The sequence below is a fragment of the Centropristis striata genome, chromosome 15 (genome assembly GCF_030273125.1).
Source record: "Centropristis striata isolate RG_2023a ecotype Rhode Island chromosome 15, C.striata_1.0, whole genome shotgun sequence".
NCBI lineage: Eukaryota > Metazoa > Chordata > Actinopteri > Perciformes > Serranidae > Centropristis > Centropristis striata.
Genome location: NC_081531.1, coordinates 35,254,117 through 35,274,303, shown reverse-complemented (window position 1 = coordinate 35,274,303; position 20,187 = coordinate 35,254,117). Strand labels below are relative to the sequence as shown.

General features: G+C 34.1%; 1 protein-coding gene across 1 annotated transcript; it reads right to left on the bottom strand.

Annotated features, from left to right (window-relative positions):
- Positions 1–281: 281 nt before the first annotated feature.
- Positions 282–18,898, bottom strand: ppm1nb (protein phosphatase, Mg2+/Mn2+ dependent, 1Nb (putative)). The gene is made up of 6 exons (XM_059352174.1): positions 18,269–18,898; positions 15,505–16,076; positions 10,100–10,217; positions 5,725–5,839; positions 2,731–2,794; positions 282–2,632 (listed from the first exon to the last, which is right to left on the bottom strand). The coding sequence occupies exons 1-6, from the start codon at positions 18,675–18,677 to the stop codon at positions 2,615–2,617; spliced, it is 1,296 nt and encodes a 431-aa protein (XP_059208157.1). The 5' UTR covers positions 18,678–18,898; the 3' UTR covers positions 282–2,614.
- Positions 18,899–20,187: the final 1,289 nt, after the last annotated feature.

Here is a 20,187-nt window from a genome sequence, read left to right as displayed (position 1 = left end):
TATGTCAATAAGTGCTGTGCAGATAGTCGCAGGATCACATCAACGGAGCGGAGAGCTAGATTCAGGCTCTCCTCGGCTCGCTGGAGGAGATCCTTTACTATGCAAGAAAACATTTTAATTCATTCTGTGTCGTTCCGTATCATCTTCAGGTGTTCATTAATGCTTGGGATGAAAATAAACATCCATTTTCCTCCAGTGGTCACGCTTTATAAACTGTCTTAGAAAACAATTACAGAAATAGCTCTTCAGTCAGTTATTGTGGGTAAAAAAATCTGCAAGTCAACAATTAAATATTCTTTATTTAGGTTTTAAACAAATTCTTAACATGTAATGTCTATACACAGAAATTTACTTACTGAAATATGACAATAATGCTGTATATGATGCGGATAAAATGACCCATTCTGAAACTAACTGGTTCCAATGCTGTTTGTTTTCATGAAATATATATAAAAAGATGAATAAGGCAACACAGTACATATCGTCACACTTATGGAAAAACACATTTCACATACACTGTACTGAAGAAAATGTTTAGAAAAATGGTTGATATATAGAAAGGATGTGTACTTGTCAAATTTATTCATGTAGGATCTATTTTGATTGGTCAGTAAATATAGATTTTATGTCATTCAGCCAATATTTAGGTACTTTTTGTTTATTTTTATATTTTTTTAGACTGTCCTCCCCCAAAATATGACCCCATAGGTCGTTTCCTTGAACAACAGCTGGATTCTGGCCTTATCAAAAGATCATAAAGTGCATTAACCCTTTTTAAAAAAAAGCAAAAAATGGACTCAAACAAGCGTCATTTTGTAATTTAACCCTTTGGAGTTTTTTTCCTTCTCATTCTGCCTTTATATACCATTTAAAAAAATGTTACCCATGCCATGTTGGTATCATTTTTCTTCTCAACACAGCCTCACCTATATGACTTGAGAATTATTTTTTAACTTTGACTTATTGGATCAACATTTTGAACCCAAAAAACATTAAAAGAAAACCACAATCATGCTCAATGGAGAATTTTAAATGTTACAAATATAACATATAAGAGGTAAAAATGAAGAGAAAATCTAGTTCTATATTTTTATACTAAATATATTTGACCTTATCTCTGGTACAACTTTAAAGGGAAGCTGACAGCAGGGAAACAGGCTGGAGAAGTTTTTACGTTGTGATGACATGGAGAAGTCGTGTGTTTTGATCACGCTGGTTGAGAAAGTTTTGTCAAATTTAGCCGTTTCCATTCAGCTTCTCTAATGCAATACCTCAAATTGTGTTTAATTTATGGATGTATGTCAAATAGGTCACACTAACTGAAATAATTTAACCAACTTACTTATTTTATTAAATCATGATCTTTTTCTAAACCAAACAAAGTATTTTTGATGCCTAAACCTAACCAAGCTGAGACCGTTCCTCAACATTAACCATGTTTTTAAAAACTTTGGTAACGCTTTATATTAAGGTCCTTGTAATAACCATTAATTAACAAGTAATAAGGCCCTTGTAAGTCCTTACAAGACGCTTATTAACATTATTGTGTGTTTATAAGCTTATATAAGTGTTAATAATGGCATTACAAACACCCATGACCCACCCATTATGTCTTTGCCATGCCTTTATTAATCTTATTTTGTTTGCTTATTGATATTAAAATATACTTTATTGCTCATCTATTATAAGTTAACTATAAGTTAACTATGCTTTTTGCAACTACCGGATCTAAAGCGAGAACAATGCCTTATTACTTGTTAATTAATGGTTATTAAGGACCTTATTATAAAGCGTTACCAAAACTTTTTATTAATTGTTAACCGTCCATTTTCATATTAAGGGTAGAGACAAATTATCTATGTGGTCGTATGGGTTGGAGGACACAATGAAACTGAAACATGCTGTATATCTCTAAACTATTGAATTATTTTAACAACTAACTCATTTTCCAAACATCACTTCAGCCATGTGGATCTTATTCTACATGTTTAGCGAATTAACACCTTTAGCTTATGTGAGAAATGTATTTTTTCTGTGTATGTGTTGAGATTTAATTAATTAATTCATCTTTATTTGAGGGACCATGAGGGAAAACGATAAATTTGTGCATTCCCTATTAAAATGAATGGATATATGTTGGCTGCATGCTAGCGTTTGACTAGCACGGCCAACTTAAAACTCTTAAAAATTCATATTTTTTTATATCTATTCTTAAAACATCATATTTAAAATACAACTCTACATACGTATACTCATGTTTCTTATTTTATCCATTGAAAATGTACAATTTCACAGCTGGTTGTTATTCAGTTTTACAGACTGCAAGTCATTGGAAATTATCATCTGTATCTTCTGTTCACTGAATATGAGGCAGAGGTTTGTTGCTGGATCAGATTCTCTGAGTAAGTTTTACAAAATGTCCTTCTTGTATAAATATAAAATGTAACATCTATTTTTGCATTGTATTTGTAAGGACAAGATGCTGCTCGCTTGCATGATGTAAACAAACAGTTCACCCTCTCCCTTTTTGTCAAAGTGCAGACATGAAGAAAACAGTTTTAATATGACATTAATTACAGTCCCTCCATGGATCGTTGGAGACCAGCCAGTCTCTTCAGGAACCTCCCAGGCCCTGGACAGACAGGTAATGGAAAAAATATGTCTGATTATACTGTTCACAGTCAAGGAAATATGTTGTTAAAAAGGGACAGACGTGCAGTTTGTACTCACGTTTGGTAGCATTGACTTGTGAGTCTCTCTTTGTTGATAGTAAGCAGAAATAATGCAGTTCCTTCTACAAAAAACACAGAAGTAGCATCATGTCATTACAGGTCCACACCACTACACTGCAAAAAAAAACAACTTGTTATTGAGTTTTAACCTAAAACAGTGATTTAAGTTGGTAAAACTTGGAAATATAAATTATTGACATTTAGGGCAATAATGTAAGTTAACACAACAAAGGAAGCCAGTTGTCTGCTCAAAAACAAGTTGGTGAGTTGTTGTTACTTATATCTTTAAGTTGGGGTTCACAACAAGGGACAATAGTTCTGATAACTCTTATTTCTTTGTTGGGAAATGCGGAAAGCGCTGAAATTCAGTCATTAGCGAAAGCTAGCGGCTAACTGATGCTAGCGTCTAACTGATGCTAGCGGCGCTGCTTGTTACAGCCATAGACATATGTATACATATATATGTATGTCTATGGTTACAGCTACAAGAGTAGCCATTAGCGTATCAATGCTAACTCAAAATTGTGGTCACAACATTAGCTGACATTTCATAGCGGCGTTACAATCGTGCCAATTCAGCACATTGCAGAAGTTAGGATTAAAAGTTATTACAATGTAAAATTATAAATTCAAAAATCTGAATCCAGAGTTGACCAAACTCAAAAACAAAACTTTAAATATTTAGTTTAATTGTCCAACTTAAAATTTTATCGAAGTTTGTTGCCTTGAAATTTTGAGTTCACCCAACTTTTCTTTTTTTGCAGTGTAGGTACATTTACTCAAGTACAATTTTGAGGTACTTGTACTTTACTAGAGCATTACTTTTTTATGTAACTTTATACTTCTTCTCCACTACATTTAGCCGACAGCTTTAGGTACTTTTCAGGTAAAAATTTAACATAAAAAACTTTAATTAAGACATTAGATAAGACTATCATAACAGTATATTAAGTAGTTAAAATAACCCCATTCTTGAGGAAATTAAAATGATGCTTACATAAATTAATCAATAATCCATTAATATATTTGGAATATATTTAACACCTTTTGATACTTGAAGTACATTTTGTTCTGTTACTTTTCTACTTTTACTAAAGTTAGTTTTAAATGCAGGACTTTTACTTGTAGTGGAGTCATTTCACAGTTTGGTATTAGTACTTTTACTTTAGTAAGGGATCTTTATACCTTTTTTTCACTCTTATTCCCTGTTTACCTGTACCTTGGGCCATCACAAGGTGATAAATATGATGTAAATGTAAATATTAATACTAATAATATTTTACCCCTGCTCATCATCTTGGGCTCAAATTGAAGCTTATGAGCTTGGGAAGTTTTCTATATACAAGTGAGGTGGTGATATTCATTATAAAGTGCTGGAAAATAATTATTTTTGATGAGAATTTGTCAAGCGGACTGTCATGTTGTGGGTGATATTTCAAAAAAAGTGACACAGAAAGCCTTAGTATCTTATTTTGCCACTTTCCCCTTTGTTTCAGGAAACTCCCTGCAAATGTTGCAAATTTACTAGATTAAAGTGCCAAATCTACAAGAAAAAAAGGTGCAGATTTCAGATTTAAAGTGGCAAATCTGCTCGAAAAAAGTGGGGGAAAAAAGCAACTTTTTTCTCGCACCACTCACTACTTTTTCACCACTTTAAATCTCATAAAAACAAAAGTTGCAAATTTACTAGATTAAAGCAGCAAATTGACAAGAAAAAAGTTGCAGATTTAAGAGATTTAAAGTGGCAAATCTGTGTGGAAAAAAGTCGCAGATTTACGAGAAAAAAGTGGGGGAAAATCAACTTTTTTTCTCGCAGATTCACCACTTTAAACCTCATAAATCTGCACATTTTCTCGTAGATTTGACACCTTAATCTCGTAAACTTTTTTTCTCAAAATATTACCCCCTCCCCCGGGTCCGTATGTTTTTTGTTTTTTTTACACATTCTGGCTGTATGTAATATCCTCCAATGTTCTCTAGGGTTGACATCTGGAATTTGCAAGTATTTCAATCAGTGCCCTATTAAGGGTTAATATTTGCATATACATCATTTCACTATAAACATGTCTGCAAAAAGGGGGTTTTGGCTCCCTGAAATCAAACGGCTCAGAGTTAGAGGCAGTGGTGGTTCTACACAGGGGCCTACAGGGGCCACTGCCCCTGTGAAGAAGCCTTGGCCCCTGCTGTGGCCCCTGTGTCAAATTAATAATAAAATGGTCAATTTATAACGATGAACAATGGAACAATTCTAACCTTTTTTTTTGTTCAAACAATATTTCATTGTACACAAAAGAAACCCAGAATGTGTACATTGTATAATACTTTAACTCTCTGGAGTCTTATAGTCTATTTTGTCCATTTTTGAATCCTTTTCATGTCTTTACTTGTCTTTGTAAGTCATTTTGTGTCTTTTTGTGTCTTTTTTTGGTAATTTTGTGTCTGTTGTTGTGTCTTTTTTAGTTATTTTGTGTCTTTTTTGTCATTGGTGTCATTTATGTGTCTTTTTTGTGTCTGTTTTAGTTATTTTGTGTCTTTTTTTGGTTATTTTGTGTCTTTTTTGTCATTTTTATGTCTTCTGTGGTTTTTTTTGTTATTCTGTCTTCTCATTTTGTGTCTTATTTGGTCATTTTGTGTTCTTTTTTTGTCATTTTTATGTCTTCTGTGGGTTTTTTTTTTGTTATTCTGTCTTCTCAGTTTGTGTCTTTTTTTGGTCATTTTGTGTCTTTTTCAAGACTTTTTCATTCAAAGATTTTGAATGCTTGAATATCATCTTTGCCATTTTTTCATGTGCTAATGTGCCCCTCTGATTAAACACTGGCCCCTCCTTGGCCCCCACAGTAAAACTGGTCTAGAACCGCCACTGGTTAGAGGTGCTCGTTATCAACTTGTGATGGTCCAAGCTGTAGGCTTACAGGAAATAATCGTCAAAAAAAGTTGGAAAAAACCATCCTGAGGCTCCGGGCCTCCATGAAAAACATTTAGTGTCTCTTACTTGCTCTGTATGCCTCCACCTGGTGGTAATCCAGGGATAACAGTGGACGCGAGGACTGTGAGGACAGACAGCAGGTCAGGTTCCTCCCCTCTGCTGCACAGCTCTTCATATATTTCTGTCACACATTAAAACAAAAAAAGAGAGGAAAAAGCATATGAGCAGAATTACACACAGGGCTTTCCCTCCTATTTAAAGGCTGAAGACTTTTATTACAAATATTGGTAACGCTTTATAATAAGGTCCTTAATAACCATTAATTAACAAGTAATAAGGCATTGTTCTCGCTTTAGATCCGGTAGTTGCAATAAGCATAGTTAACTTATAGTTAGCTTATAATAGATGAGCAATAAAGTATATTTTAAAACTGTAAAACTGAATATCAACCAGCTGTGAAATTGTACATTTTCAATGGATAAAATAAGAAACATGAGTATACGTATGTAGAGTTGTATTTTAAATATGATGTTTTAAGAATAGATATAAAAAAATATGAATTTTTAAGAGTTTTAAGTTGGGCGTGCTAGTCAAACGCTAGCATGCAGCCAACATATATCCATTCGTTTTAATAGGGAATGCACAAATTTATCGTTTTCCCTCATGGTCCCTCAAATGAAGATGAATTAATTAATTCAATCTCAACACATACACAGAAAAAATACATTTCTCACATAAGCTAAAGGTGTTAATTCGCTAAACATGTAGAATAAGATCCACATGGCTGAAGTGATGTTTGGAAAATGAGTTAGTTGTTAAAATAATTCAATAGTTTAGAGATATACAGCATGTTTCAATTTCATTGTGTCCTCCAACCCATACGACCACATAGATAATTTGTCTCTACCCTTAATATGAAAATGGACGGTTAACAATTAATAAAAAGCTTTGCTAACGCTTTATAATAAGGTCCTTAATAACCATTAATTAACAAGTTATAAGGCATTGTTCTCGCTTTAGATCCGGTAGTTGCAAAAAGCATAATTAACTTATAGTTAACTTATAATAGATGAGCAATAAAGTATATTTTAATATCAATAAGCAAACAAAATAAGATTAATAAAGGCATGGCAAAGACATAATGGGTGGGTCATGGGTGTTTGTAATGTTATTATTAACACTTATATAAGCTTATAAACACACAATAATGTTAATAAGCATCTTGTAAGGACTTACAAGGGCCTTATTACTTGTTAATTAATGGTTATTACAAGGACCTTAATATAAAGCGTTACCAAAATATTTACCATGAAATAAGAGTTGCAATCTGTAAATTAATATGATGGGACTTAGATTTTTTATTCAATTGTTTAATGGTCTTGACAGTTAAATTATGGTGAATTCTATGTCAACATACAAAAAATACATATCATATTGCTCTCTGTAAAATTAAGGCAACTTTCTATTTTTATTTTTTTTACAGTAAAACTTTTAATTTAATGTCACATTTTTTTATCGGAAAAAAAGTACAGCAGTTCACACTTACCCTCAAATAAAGTAAAAAACAGTAAGTTATTTTACTTAATGAAAAATATAGATAATATAAAGTAAATATCTATATTTTTTATCTTAATTTAATAATTTAATATATTTTTACTGTTTTTTTAATGACTTCTTTTTATATTTGTTTTTAAAAATTACATTAAAGTTAAACTTTTACTGTCAAACAGAAAATTTCATTCATTTTACATTCAGCAATGTTTTTTGTTTTTTTAAATAGATTTCACTGTAACTCAACATTCATTAAGCAATTGAATAATCATGTAAAACAATCTATAATTACCCACTATATTGATAAAAAAAAAAGAACCCTTTTATTTCAGGGATAATATTTGTAATAAAGTATTTTTTTGGCATCTACACTTAATGTAGAAAAACCCTGTAAAATAATACAGTACATTTCTGTAAAATAACTATTGTTTTTTATGATGTATACACTGTAACACATTTCTGTAAGAAAACAGCCAAATTGTGACAGTAACATACTGTTTTCCATTAAAAAGGTATTATACTGTAGAAAACAATGCATTCTGGGCAATATTTGTAGGTAGTTTGCCGTTTCCCATAAAATATATGATATATATATGATATTTTCTAAGTCTCTTCTTGTCCACATTTTAATGGCTGTATTTTACTTAACTAACTCATTCAGTATATGGTTTATTAAAATTACTGAGGTTACAGTGGAGACATCGCTTAATTTGTAGTAATTGGCTTTCAGACAGTAATATGCTCTATTTACAAAAAATGACTGCATTGTTTACTGCAACAATATTGCAACTAGCTTCAGCACTATACTGTGTTTTAGTCTACTGTAAAAATCAATGAAATGCAGGATTTTACTGTAATTCAGTATGAGGTTTTATCACAGTAACATACTGTAAAGTAGATAACAGTAGAGGAACTGTAGAATTAACAGTAAATTACTGGCAACCCTGCTGCCAGTATTTTACTGTTAATTTACAAGACAATTGTTGAGAGTGTAGCAACAATGTGCCTCACTGATGTGTGTTCAGGCAGCACAAGTTCTTTCTGGCAGATGAGAGGACAGCAGGATCAATTCATTATTGATTTGATCTTTCTGTGGGATCTATTGACAAGGAAAATGTGAACAGCTAATCAATCTAATGCACTAAATCTACGCATGACACTTTGCTATGTTATTAATATTATTACTACTACTATTATTATTATCATTATTATTATTATTATTATTATTATTATTATTATTATTATATATACTGTTACTGACACTACTATTATTATTACTATATACTGTAATATACTATTATTATTATTATTATTATACCGGCCTTATTTATTATTATTATTACTATTACTATTATTATTATTATATATTTATCTATTATATATCATATTATTTTATTTATAATTATTTTATTTATTTTTATTTTATTTTATATTGTTAGTATTTATTATTACATATTATATTATATATTCGCCCTATCTATCTATCTATCTATCTATCTATCTATCTATCTATCTATCTATCTATCTATCTATCTATCTATCTATCTATCTATCTATCTATCTATCTATCTATCTATCTATCTATCTATCTAAATCTATATTATTTTAATTTATTGTCAACACTTTAGATTTATATTTCATCATTTTTATTGTCTTGTGTGCATATTGTCCAAATTGCTCAATTGTTTTTGTCTATTTTTATTGTATATGTGACCCTTGCTGTAAAGTTGAAACATGATCATTGATTATGGAGTCTTTATAAACTTATAATGATACATAAATAAATATCTTAGTTAACACTAACACCATTGATGACTACTGGACACAATTTGATTTACTAATGTTAATAAATATACCCTAACTGTAACGTTTAACCCCAAAAATCTATCTATCTATCTGTCTGTCTGTCTGTCTGTCTGTCTGTCTGTCTATCTATCTATCTATCTATCTATTTATCTATCTATCTATCTATCTATCATCACAGACTTATTGATAATAGTGCACTGGAAAAAGAGAGGAACTGATCTGCACTAGAATCAATTGTTGAAGTTCCCACAAGGCTGTCTGCTAGTATTAACAGTCCAGAGGAGTGTGTGTGTGTCTGGTATATAGTCAGGCGGCTTAGCCAAATAAAGGGGACACGCCGGACAAAAGCACCAAATTTTTTCCACATACTCTCTATCACCATAGGTTTAAATTTTTGGTAGGAGCCACTTCATCAAGATTGTGGATCGGAGATGGCAGCCATATAAAGTCTATGAGGAATGCTTTATCTTCTAAGCCACTTAGAAGGTCAATCTGGGTGTCAAAATCTACATTTTCTGGGTCAAAGAATCATTTAAAGCTATTGAGAATATCACTAGATGATTATTTGTTCAAATAGATATGTTCATTTTCACCCAGACTGGTAGGTCTGCAAGTGCTGCAGCAGGGAATCCTGAGCTGAAAATGTTTGGAGTCTATATTCATGGGAGAGTTCAGATTAGCTGCCATGTACACTGCTCAAAAAAAATCAAGGGAACGCTTTCATCTCATGTCAGATCTTGATTAACAAATTATTCACAGTGAGTCATCTAGTGATATTCTCAATCGCTTTAAATTGTTTTTTTGACCCAGAAAATTTAGATTTTGACACTCAGATTGACCTTCTAAGTGGCTTGGAAGTTATATTGGTTCTCATAGACTTTATATGGCTGCCATCTCCAATCCGCAATCTTGATGAAGTGGCTCCGACCAAAAATTGAAGCCTATAGTGATGGAGAGCATGTGGAAAAAATGTGGTGCTTTTGTCCGGCGTGTCCCCTTTATTCTTAAATCTGGTCCTAAGCTGCCTGACTAGTAACAGCACATCACCTCCAGCCTCCCCTGTGCATCATTATCACTCACTCACCTGCTACTTTGGACTCCAGCAGGTCCTCCAGCTCGGCCTCCTGGTGCAGCGCCTCGGCCGACAGCTGGGGGGCTCCAGGGAAGCAGAGCAGGATGATGCTGATGTTGTCCAAGCTGCCCTGTGGAGCCAAGAAGCAGCAGCATCAGCAGAGAGGTGAGTAACCACGGCGACCTTACAAATGTCAACATATAATATTATTATTACACCCCGGGTGAACGGTTTCAGAGATAGATCATTTTCAGCTCAAAGTCACCTCACAGATGCGCTGGAGCAGGAAGATGGAAATGGAGTGTGGAAGAATCTGTGACATTTTGAGGTCACTGTGCAAATCAGTGCTGAAGCCCAGTTACATAACAGAGTGACATGATGCCAAGCAGAGTGCAGCGTGCATGTTAGCATGTTAGCATGTTAGCATGTGCACATGTCGGCTCTTTGACTCAGGAACAAAACAAAACAAGATAAACCTAATTCATTTTATTAAGTGCACTGACGTTCAGTGAACCTTGGTTTTAAATAGGGGATAAATTTAATGAGGGGATTTATTTCACTTAGTGACACAACATTTATCAGTGGTGGAAGAAGTATTCAGATCCCTTACTTCAGTAAAATTACTAATATCACACTGTGAAATTACTCCACTACAAGTAAAAGTCCTGCATTCAAAACATACTCTATATCATACCCTTTATCAGGCAAAGAACTATATTTGGTAACTTCAGGTAATATTTCGAGAAAAAAGTTGCAAATTTACTAGATTAAAGCGGCAAATCTACGCGAAAAAAGTAGCAGATTTACGAGAAAAAAGTGGGAAAAATCAGCAGGGGACAGGAGATTTTGTAAATACAAAATGTATAGAGTTCAGTAATTATAGCATGTGAAGCTCCCATTTTTCTAGTATTAGTTTCCATCCTTTCCCCCAATTTTTGTTATATTATCAAAGAAATTCCTTTTTTTTAATGACATTATAACTGTAATAACTTCATGACCTATATATTGGCAAAACAAGGGCACAGAGAGTAAAACAAACTGAAACTGCTGGTATTTAGAGCAGCTATTCTCAACCTTGGGGTCCCGACCCCAATTGGGGTCACGAGATGATTTCTGGGGGTCGCCAAATCATTTTAGAAGTCAGCTCTGTCTCCACTGTGTTAAAGTGTTCATGTGTTAATGTGTTTTAGTCTTTTTGGTCACTTAATGTCTTTTTTTTGTCATTTTGTGTGTTATTTGGTCATTTTGTGTCTTTTTTTGATCATTTTGTGGTCAATTTGTGTCTTTTTTTGGTCAAATTGTGTCTTTTTTTGTCATTTTTGATCATTTTGTGGTCAATTTGTGCCTTTTTTGGTAATTTTGTGCCTTTTTTTTGTCATTTTGTGTTTTTTTTTGGTAATTTTGTTTCTTTTTTGGGTCATTTTGTGTCTTTTTTGATCATTTTGTGGTCAATTTGTGCCTTTTTGGGTAATTTTGTGTCTTTTTTTAGTCATTTTGTGTTTTTTTTTGGTAATTTTGTGTCTTTTTTGGTCATTTTGTGTCTTTTTTGATCATTTTATGGTCAATTTGTGTCTTTTTTGTTCATTTTGTTTCCTTTTTTTCGGTCATTTTGTTTCTTTTTTGGGTGATCTGAACTGTGTGTGTGAGATTCTGTTCAGTGAGTGGGGGTCACGGACAACATGCATGTTAGATTGGGGGTCGCAACTCAAAAAGGTTGAGAACTACTGATTTAGAGGGTTAACACAATGAGTCTTGTTGACAAGCTCGTATTCAACAGAATAGTTACTGTTTTGTCTAGCAGCTAAAATATAAGTATATCTGGCTATAGTGGCATAATTATTCTCCCTCATTAGTCTGAAATGATTCTTTATGTGAAAGAACGTTATGATGAGTCAATGTTTTTGAGCGTCGACCTCCAGCCGAGTGACAGTGAGTCCTCATAAGAACCCAGAATAATCCCATCTAACCTGTTCTGACACCCCTGCAGTCTATTTAAAGGTGGTCTGTCACACTAATATACCATGAACACAGTCTATATGTGACTGAAGCAAAGCTCCAGCAGAAGGGAGAGCTGCTCTCTCAGTTTTTTATGATTATTATCTGGTTCACTTCCATGTGGTCATGAACCTTGTTAAAGTGGCTATAATTAATATTTATATTTTAAAAATAGATCTGAGGTCAATCCTAGGGAGAAACCCACAGAGAATTATCACCTGATTCTGCAGTTAACCTCACCTTTTAGTTCATCTTTCGGGTTTTATTTTTCCCGGAACAAAACTTTACTGTTTTGGTTCTTTATCACTCATGAACATTAACCTGGTGAAACTGAAGTATTTGGCTTTTCAAAAACTTCTCATCTCTTCAATTATCATTTCAGAGGGGTGTATATATTTAAAAAGTTAAAAACCAGAACCAACACCAAATCACGATGCACCACGGTAACAGCTGTTAAATTATGGAACGAATTGGAGAAAGACTTGAAAACTTGCAATTCCATTAACTTATTCAAAAAATTACTTAAAAATAGGATGATTAATTTATATAAGTTAGAGTAATGAGTAATAAGCTTCTTTCTTTTCTCTCTTTTGTGACTGCTTATTTCTTTTGTTGTCAAATAACAGATTGTACATTTCTAATTTTTAAATTTACTTGAGTCGTAACAGGGTAATAAGGCGTAATAAGCTATGCTTCAGCCTTTTAGGTCCAAATGTTTATTATCAATTTTCTCTCTCTGTTTACATGATGTTTACTTTGATCAATGTTTTTTTTCTGGTTTGTTTTGATGACATGTATTGACCGAAATAAACAGATATGAAACGAAACGAAAATAAACTTTAGTGTCTTAGGAAAACTGTTAGCTTTAGGCAATAAAATCACTTGAGTATGGTTAATAATAATATAATAATAATAATAATAATAATAATAATAATAATAATAATAATAATAAGGTTAAGGCTGAAGAACAGGGTTGGACTTCAATATAGTGGTTCCTCACAGTAATACACGAGAGAAATAAAAAGATTCAACATGTTTCCACACTCTCAGTTTACACTTATGACCTACAAAATGTCAGATTGTTTATCAAATCAAAGCTGTTGATACAAACGTTAGATATGAGAAAACATTCCACTGGTGTGAATTGTTTTTAAAGGCTGAGGGAAAGTCATATAGACGTTTAATTGTGATTGGTTTGATGTCTATACTTAGTTAAGTTAAGTTTATGAAGCCTAGTTAATTTCTCAAAAACTGGAATGGAAGTGTGCTTACCTTTTCAATAACTGTATGGTGTGCTTATTCCACAGCCCACAAGAAATATATAATATAGTATAATATATAATAGTTGTGCTCACAGCTTAAAACACAATGCGCTGTGCAATCCATCCATTTCTGATCTATCTCATATCCTGCAAACCCTGTATTTATTCACTCTACTTACTTCCAGTAAAAATAATTTGCAGTATTAGGATTAAAACAGGACATTATTTTCCACTTCCCATGCAGAAGTTGTACACATTTTTAATGCTTTTCAGGTTATACAAACCTGGACTATGACTTGTGATCACGTGTTTAGCAAACGAAAACAAATCACAAATCAGCTGCACTGTAAAAAAAAAATCTGTTTAATTTACGGTAAAATACCGGCAGCTGTGGTTGCCAGAACATCACCGTAAAAAATACAGTGAGCGTATGTAAATGTAAATATCAGCAAAAACTGTAATTTATACTGAATAATCCCATTACTTTTAGGATAATTGTGTCATCGTGGTATTTCTCCATTAACTTTACATGAAAAATTTATATTTTTACAGCAAAACTGTGTGTTTTCTACAGTTTATGGCGGTAGAATTTAAAGTTTTTTACTATTCTTTGATTGACAGTAATTAAAAGTATCTGCTACGGTGATCTACAATGTTTAATTTTACGACCTATTTCTGATGCAAATTGACAGTGTTTTACTGTTATTTCTACAAACATTTTTTACAGTGTACAGTTGATGTGTCAATAAATGATTGTGCTGTCATGCCAAACAACTGAACACAGTCACAGTTTAAAGGATTAAGTTATTACATAAAACCCACTGCCCATTAAAAGTTATGTAACACACTGAAATTGTGTTTTGGCTTTATAATCAGTTAAAAGGATTTGCCAGTTAAACTAATACAACTGGCCTGCTGGAGAGAATGTGGAGAGGTATTTGTTGATCATGCTCATGTTTTTTGGACTTGCCCCTCCATTCAGTTCTTCTGGGGGGAAGTGGCAAAAATTATTTCAAAAGTTTTATATTTTAATATGAATATATTATTTACAACTCTTTATCTTGGGAAATGCCAGATGGGCTGAGCAAAGCTGATATGCACCTACTTAAGGTCTTGCTGGCTGCAAGTAAAAAGGCCATCACAAAATGTCGGCTCCAGAAAAATGCCCCCACTATAGATTCCTTCGTTAATATTGTAAATCAATTACATGTATTAGAGCAAATGACTTACTCAGTCAGACTTCAAAAAGATTTAGGGGAAAAACGATGGCAGAAATGGCAAGCCTATTTGGCTAATGAGTGAGACTGTATGCGTGTATTGGGTATTATACTACTATCTTCTGGATTTTACTGATCACCCCCGGACCTTGAATATGGGTAATTGTTCAGTGTTTTGTATTTGTCTTTTGTTTTACTTTCCTGTACTGAAAAATTAAAACGATCTATAAATAAATAGTAAAAAAAAAAAAAAAAAAAAAGAAATGCATGATTTGGTTTGAAGATACGGAAGCCCTGAACCGCAAGTGAAGAAATTTTTTTTTGAGATGTTATCTTGTTATTTCGAGATAATATCTCGTTATTTCAAGATAATATCTCGTTATTTCAAGATAATATCTCATTATTTCGAGATAATACACATATGTAAAAAAAAAAAAAAGAATTAAAAAAAAAAAAATCTTCCAAATTTTTTTTTTTCTTCAGATATTATCTCATTATTTCGAGATAATATCTCGTAATTACGAGATAATATCTCGTTATTTCGAGATAACACACCTATGTAAAAAAAAAATATTATTTTTTTTTTAAAAATCGTTTATTTTTATGAGATATTATCTCGAAAAAAAATTTTTGGAAGATTTTTTTTTTTTTTAATTCTTTTTTTTTTTTTTACATATGTGTATTATCTCGAAATAATGAGATATTATTTCGAAATAATGACATAGGCCTAATATCTGAAGAAAAAAAACATTTTGGAAGATTTTTTTTTTTTTAATTCTTATTTTTTTTTTACATATGTGTATTATCTCGAAATAATGAGATATTATCTCGAAATAACAAGATAACATCTCAAAAAAAAAATGTCTTCACTTACGGTTCAGGGCTTCCGTAGAAGCAGCAGATTCTGACCTTAATAATAATAAATAATAATAATAATTCTGACCTTATAGAGGCAGAGGTCAATGACCTGCGTGCAGACGTCTCTCAGGTCGGTGCAGACGCGCAGCCGGTTGTGGATGAAGGCGCACAGCTCCTCGTTGCTGATGGTGTCCCACACGCCGTCGCAGGCCAGAACCAGGAACTCATCCGCCGGAGATCGCTCCACCACACACACTTCCGGCTCGGGAGACACCATCTGCTCGGTGGGCGTTCGGTTCTCGGCGCCCTTGTAGCTGAAGTCCCCCAGAGCACGAGACACCGCCAGGGAGCCGTTGATGCGTTGGATGGACACGGAGCCGCCCGCGCTCTCAATGCGCTCCTTCTCCAGAGGGCTGTACGGTTTGTGGTCCTCAGTGGAGAAGCAAACCTGGCCAGACCGGCACAGCATGGCCCTGGAGTCCCCACAGTTGGCGAAGTAGATGTAATATGGTGAGATGAGAGTGGCGATCACGGTGGTGCCGCCTCGCTCCCAGCCCTCCCGACGCGCCACAGACAGCAGGTGCTTGTCTGTCTGCAGGAAGCCCTCCATGATGGATCCTTTCACTCTCTCAGGATCATCCTCTTGTCTCATCCCACCTGTTTCCAGTGGCGGAAAGTAACAAAGTTACATTTACAAAACCACATTTTTACACTTTTACACACACAATTTGGCTGTGTTTGACAACACATTTTCTGTGGTTTGGAAAACTGCGATTACATATATATTTTGGCTTTATTCTGACTTTAAAACAAATGGTTTTTGCTGCTGCTTTTACTGCAAATGCAAATGCAGTGTTTGTCCTGGAAAAAAAACTATAGCAGGTGTTTTGAACACTTGTTTCGATGCTTCTTGAACTGGTTAAAGGTTGAACCACCTTTCCAATGTATCAAGATCAGCATGTTATGAAAAATGTCACAGCTATTTACTGTAAGAAACATTCGCTGTGTGCTAATCCAGTCTTGATTACATTCCTTGGCAGGTTCTTGGCTGATATGGGACAGCTTCTCAGTGCAGTTTTTTCTTCTAGATAACGGTTCAGGTACCTCTCTCCTTTCTCTATCTTCTTTTCCATTGCATTTCTTTTTCTCAGATCGCCTCATATGCTGTTCAAGTTAGTTTTCCACACTTTAAAAAAGAGGGAAAGTGAAAATAATTGAGGTGAAATACAAGATCCAGAATAAAGGGCTTCTCCTGGAAGAACATCAGGAAAAGATGCTCGCCAGTTGAATTTCAACTTTTGTTTCTTTCTTCTCACTCTTCATTCCTACTGCTGTCCTTTTCCTCCCTTTCTTCTAGTACTCTACTTAAGTACAATTTTGACTTACTTGTACTTTACTTGAGTATTTCCATTTTATGTAACTTTATACTTCTACTCCACTACGTCTTAGAGGCAAATATTATACTTTTTACTCCACTACATTTAGCTGACAGCTTTAGTTACTTTACAGGTCGAGATTTAACATAAAAAAATACATTTAAAGTGATTTGACTTGTTGCTTTTTAATTAAACCTTGTAACGGTATAATAAATAGTTAAAACGATCCCTAACTTGATCAAATTACATTTGATTACTTGTGCTGCTTACATAAATACATCATAATATTAATCCAATAATATACTTGATATATGTAAAACACTCTGAGTGGGTCCATTCTGCATAACGTCTACTTTTACTTTTGATACTTTAAGTACATTTTCATGCTGATCATTTTTTACTTTTACTTCAGTAAGTTTTGAATGCAGGACTTTTACTTGTAGTGGAGTAATTTCACAGTGTGGTATTAGTACTTTTAATTAAGTAAAGGAGCTGAATACTTCTCCCACCACTGCCTGTTTCCACAAACAAACAGAACACTTTGTGCTTTCTGAATCCAGCATAACAGAAAAAACATAAAATAGATATTTGCAGAAATAAATGATAACAGGAAATAATCATTTCGGTAACACTTTACAATAACCATCATTTATAAATGGTAAACAGATAGTTTATTAATGTTTAATCAGCATTTATAAACGGTATACAGACCATTTAGAATGGTAAATACATAATTTCTTAATGTCTAACTAACTCCATCATTCATAAATTACAAATAGATGGTATATTAATGTAAGTTTATAGTTACTTTACCATTAAGAAACCAATACATTATAATTAATAGTTTATCAATAGTTTTAGTTGCACTCATTTTAACATTTTTAACACCATATTAAGTATGTTAATGATTTTGAAATGATTCATATACCTTTAAGAAATTGGTTGAAAACATTTAAAGATTAAATATGTATAGCACTTTGTAAATGGTTAATAATTGGTCTATAAACCATCTATAAACATTACTTAGTTGGTTATTGTAAAGTGTTACCATCATTTCTCTTGTACTGTAAAAAGGGAAAGAGGTGAGAACAGCTTAAATATAACTGAGCACCTTTACAGTCATAAAAGAAACAAGACTTTAGACCAGGGGTGTCAAACTCAAATACACAATGGGCCGAAATGTAAAACTTGAATAAAATCGCGGGCCGACATTGAACAAATAAACCTTTTAATATATACCAAACATGTTTTGCTTTAACATTAAATATGGAACCAGCAACGCTTATAAACATACAATATATAACTAAATAGTGCAGACATGCAAAATCAAATTTCAAATGAAAAACACATCAATGCCATTAATTTACAATAATAATATAATAATTTGGTATTGCCCGCGGGCCAGAGTTTGACACCCCTGCTTTAGACAATATTTATATTCATTCATGCGTTTTTCAGTTGCAGATCTTTCACCTGTGGCCAGGATCTGACCCAGGAGGTGCTGGGAGCAGTACTGAGCCACCGTGCTGCCCGCGTGACCATCGAACACAGCGAAGAAGCTCCAGTCGGCCAGCTCTCCTCCCAGCTGTGGCACGCAGTTGTGGAAGTCCTCCATGTTGGCCCTCCAGCCCTGCATGCTCCCCAGGGCGTAGGTGAGGCCCCAGCGGGCGCAGCCTTCCTCTGTGAGCTTGTCCAGGACCGGCCGGTCCAGGTAGGGGCTGGGGATGACCTCCTCCCTCTCCCCGTCCCCTGGCTGCTCCCCCTCTGCTGCTCCTCCTCCACGCCCCCCTTTGAAGAAAGAGCTGACCCTCTTTTCCGTCTCTTTCACCAGCTGCCGCATAAACGCAGGCATCTCCACGCTGCCCTTCCTGGACGTCCTCATGGCTCCGATGCACAGCTGATGTGAGGGGAATCTCGGTGTTTGTGGCTGGGACGGAGGGCTGAGCTGGGCCTGATGCTGGGCCTGTGCAGAGTCGCCTCCAGGGCTCAGAGCATGGCTGCCTGAGCTGATAGATGTTCTCTGCTCACCTCCCTCTCACTGCTCATCTCCTTCTCTCCTCTCTCCTCCCTGGAGACCTCACTGATCAGCGCTCCCTCCACTCATCCTTCTGCTGCTTGTTTTGGTCTCTCCTCTGTGCTGCTGTGATTTCACCTCCTTTCTTGCTTTTTACATAGCTCTTCCTTCTTTCACCAGCTCTCTGCTTGTTATTTTCCCCCTTTCTCCGCTATGATTGGCCGGCTATTTGTGTGCACCAATCCCTGCTTAGCTTGCATCTCCGCTGTCATGTTAGAGCTCAGCCTCTCTCACCGTCCTCCTATCTGCAGCTCTGCCCCTCCCACATGTTGGTAATCTCAACCTTTGATCAGTGGATTATGTGCTGCCTCTGCTGTGGATTACAGGACTGTCGGCCATTTAGTGCAGAGTGTGTTAGTGAAGGTGGAAATAAGACTCAGTGGAAAAAAGGCTTATTTTCATTATGCACACTGATGAGCCATTTCTTTTGTTGTATTCAAAAATGATGCATTTACAGTGCAACATAATATATTAAGTGCTTCATTTGTGCATGAAAAAAATATTGAAGAAAGGAAAAGGAAACATGCACATAAACGTACAGATGCAAATGCAATTCAGTAAAAAATATAGTGATAACCTCTAACATAAAATAATACATTTTACAAAAAAATGAAGAAAATAAATATACATATAAAATATAACAATAATAATAAAAAATACATAAAAACCATAATAATAATAATAATAATAATGATAATAATAATAATAATAATAAATAAAAAATACAAATAAAAAATAATAATAAAATAGCTGAATAAATAATGCTCAATTCAGGTAGGTAAAATGCAATAAAAATCTACATATAAATAATAATAATAATAATCATAGTCATCATCATCATCATCATCATTTTATTTGGTCACTTTGTTGTTGTTTTTTTACATTTTAAATATAAATAAAATAGCAAAAATAGAAAAAAGATATATTTGTAAACATATCTTTGCCTTGATTGTTGATACAGTTCTCTTTTCATTTGGATAAGTTAATAAAGGATAATTTTCTCCTCTGATAATTAATGTATCAATTGAGCTAAATCAGTTTAAAAAGATAATATCTAGAAAAATGGAGAATCAATAGAGATAAAGCAGCAACTATTGGTGCAAGTCTTATCTGTTTATTTATTCTGAAGGAGCAGAAATGTGATTTTGGTTTTGCATGATTATGCATGTCACCACAGCACGACTTAAAGCTGCTTTGTTTGGCGCCATTCCCCGAGTTACTGCTTAAATCTGTGGAGTCAGCCAGGATGACGCTGCTTCTCTCTGTAATTCTCCACATACTTTGATTTTAGGAGCTGAGCCAGGCAAGAAAGGATAGA

Coding starts and splice junctions, on each gene's coding strand:
- ppm1nb (XM_059352174.1), bottom strand. CDS start 18,677: ATGAGGACGTCCAGGAAGGGCAGCGTGGAGATGCCTGCGTTTATGCGG. Junction 5,840..10,099: donor GCTGGAGTCCAAAGTAGCAG/GTGAGTGAGTGA, acceptor AATGTGTGACAG/AAATATATGAAGAGCTGTGC. Junction 2,795..5,724: donor GGTGGAGGCATACAGAGCAA/GTAAGAGACACT, acceptor TGTTTTTTGTAG/AAGGAACTGCATTATTTCTG.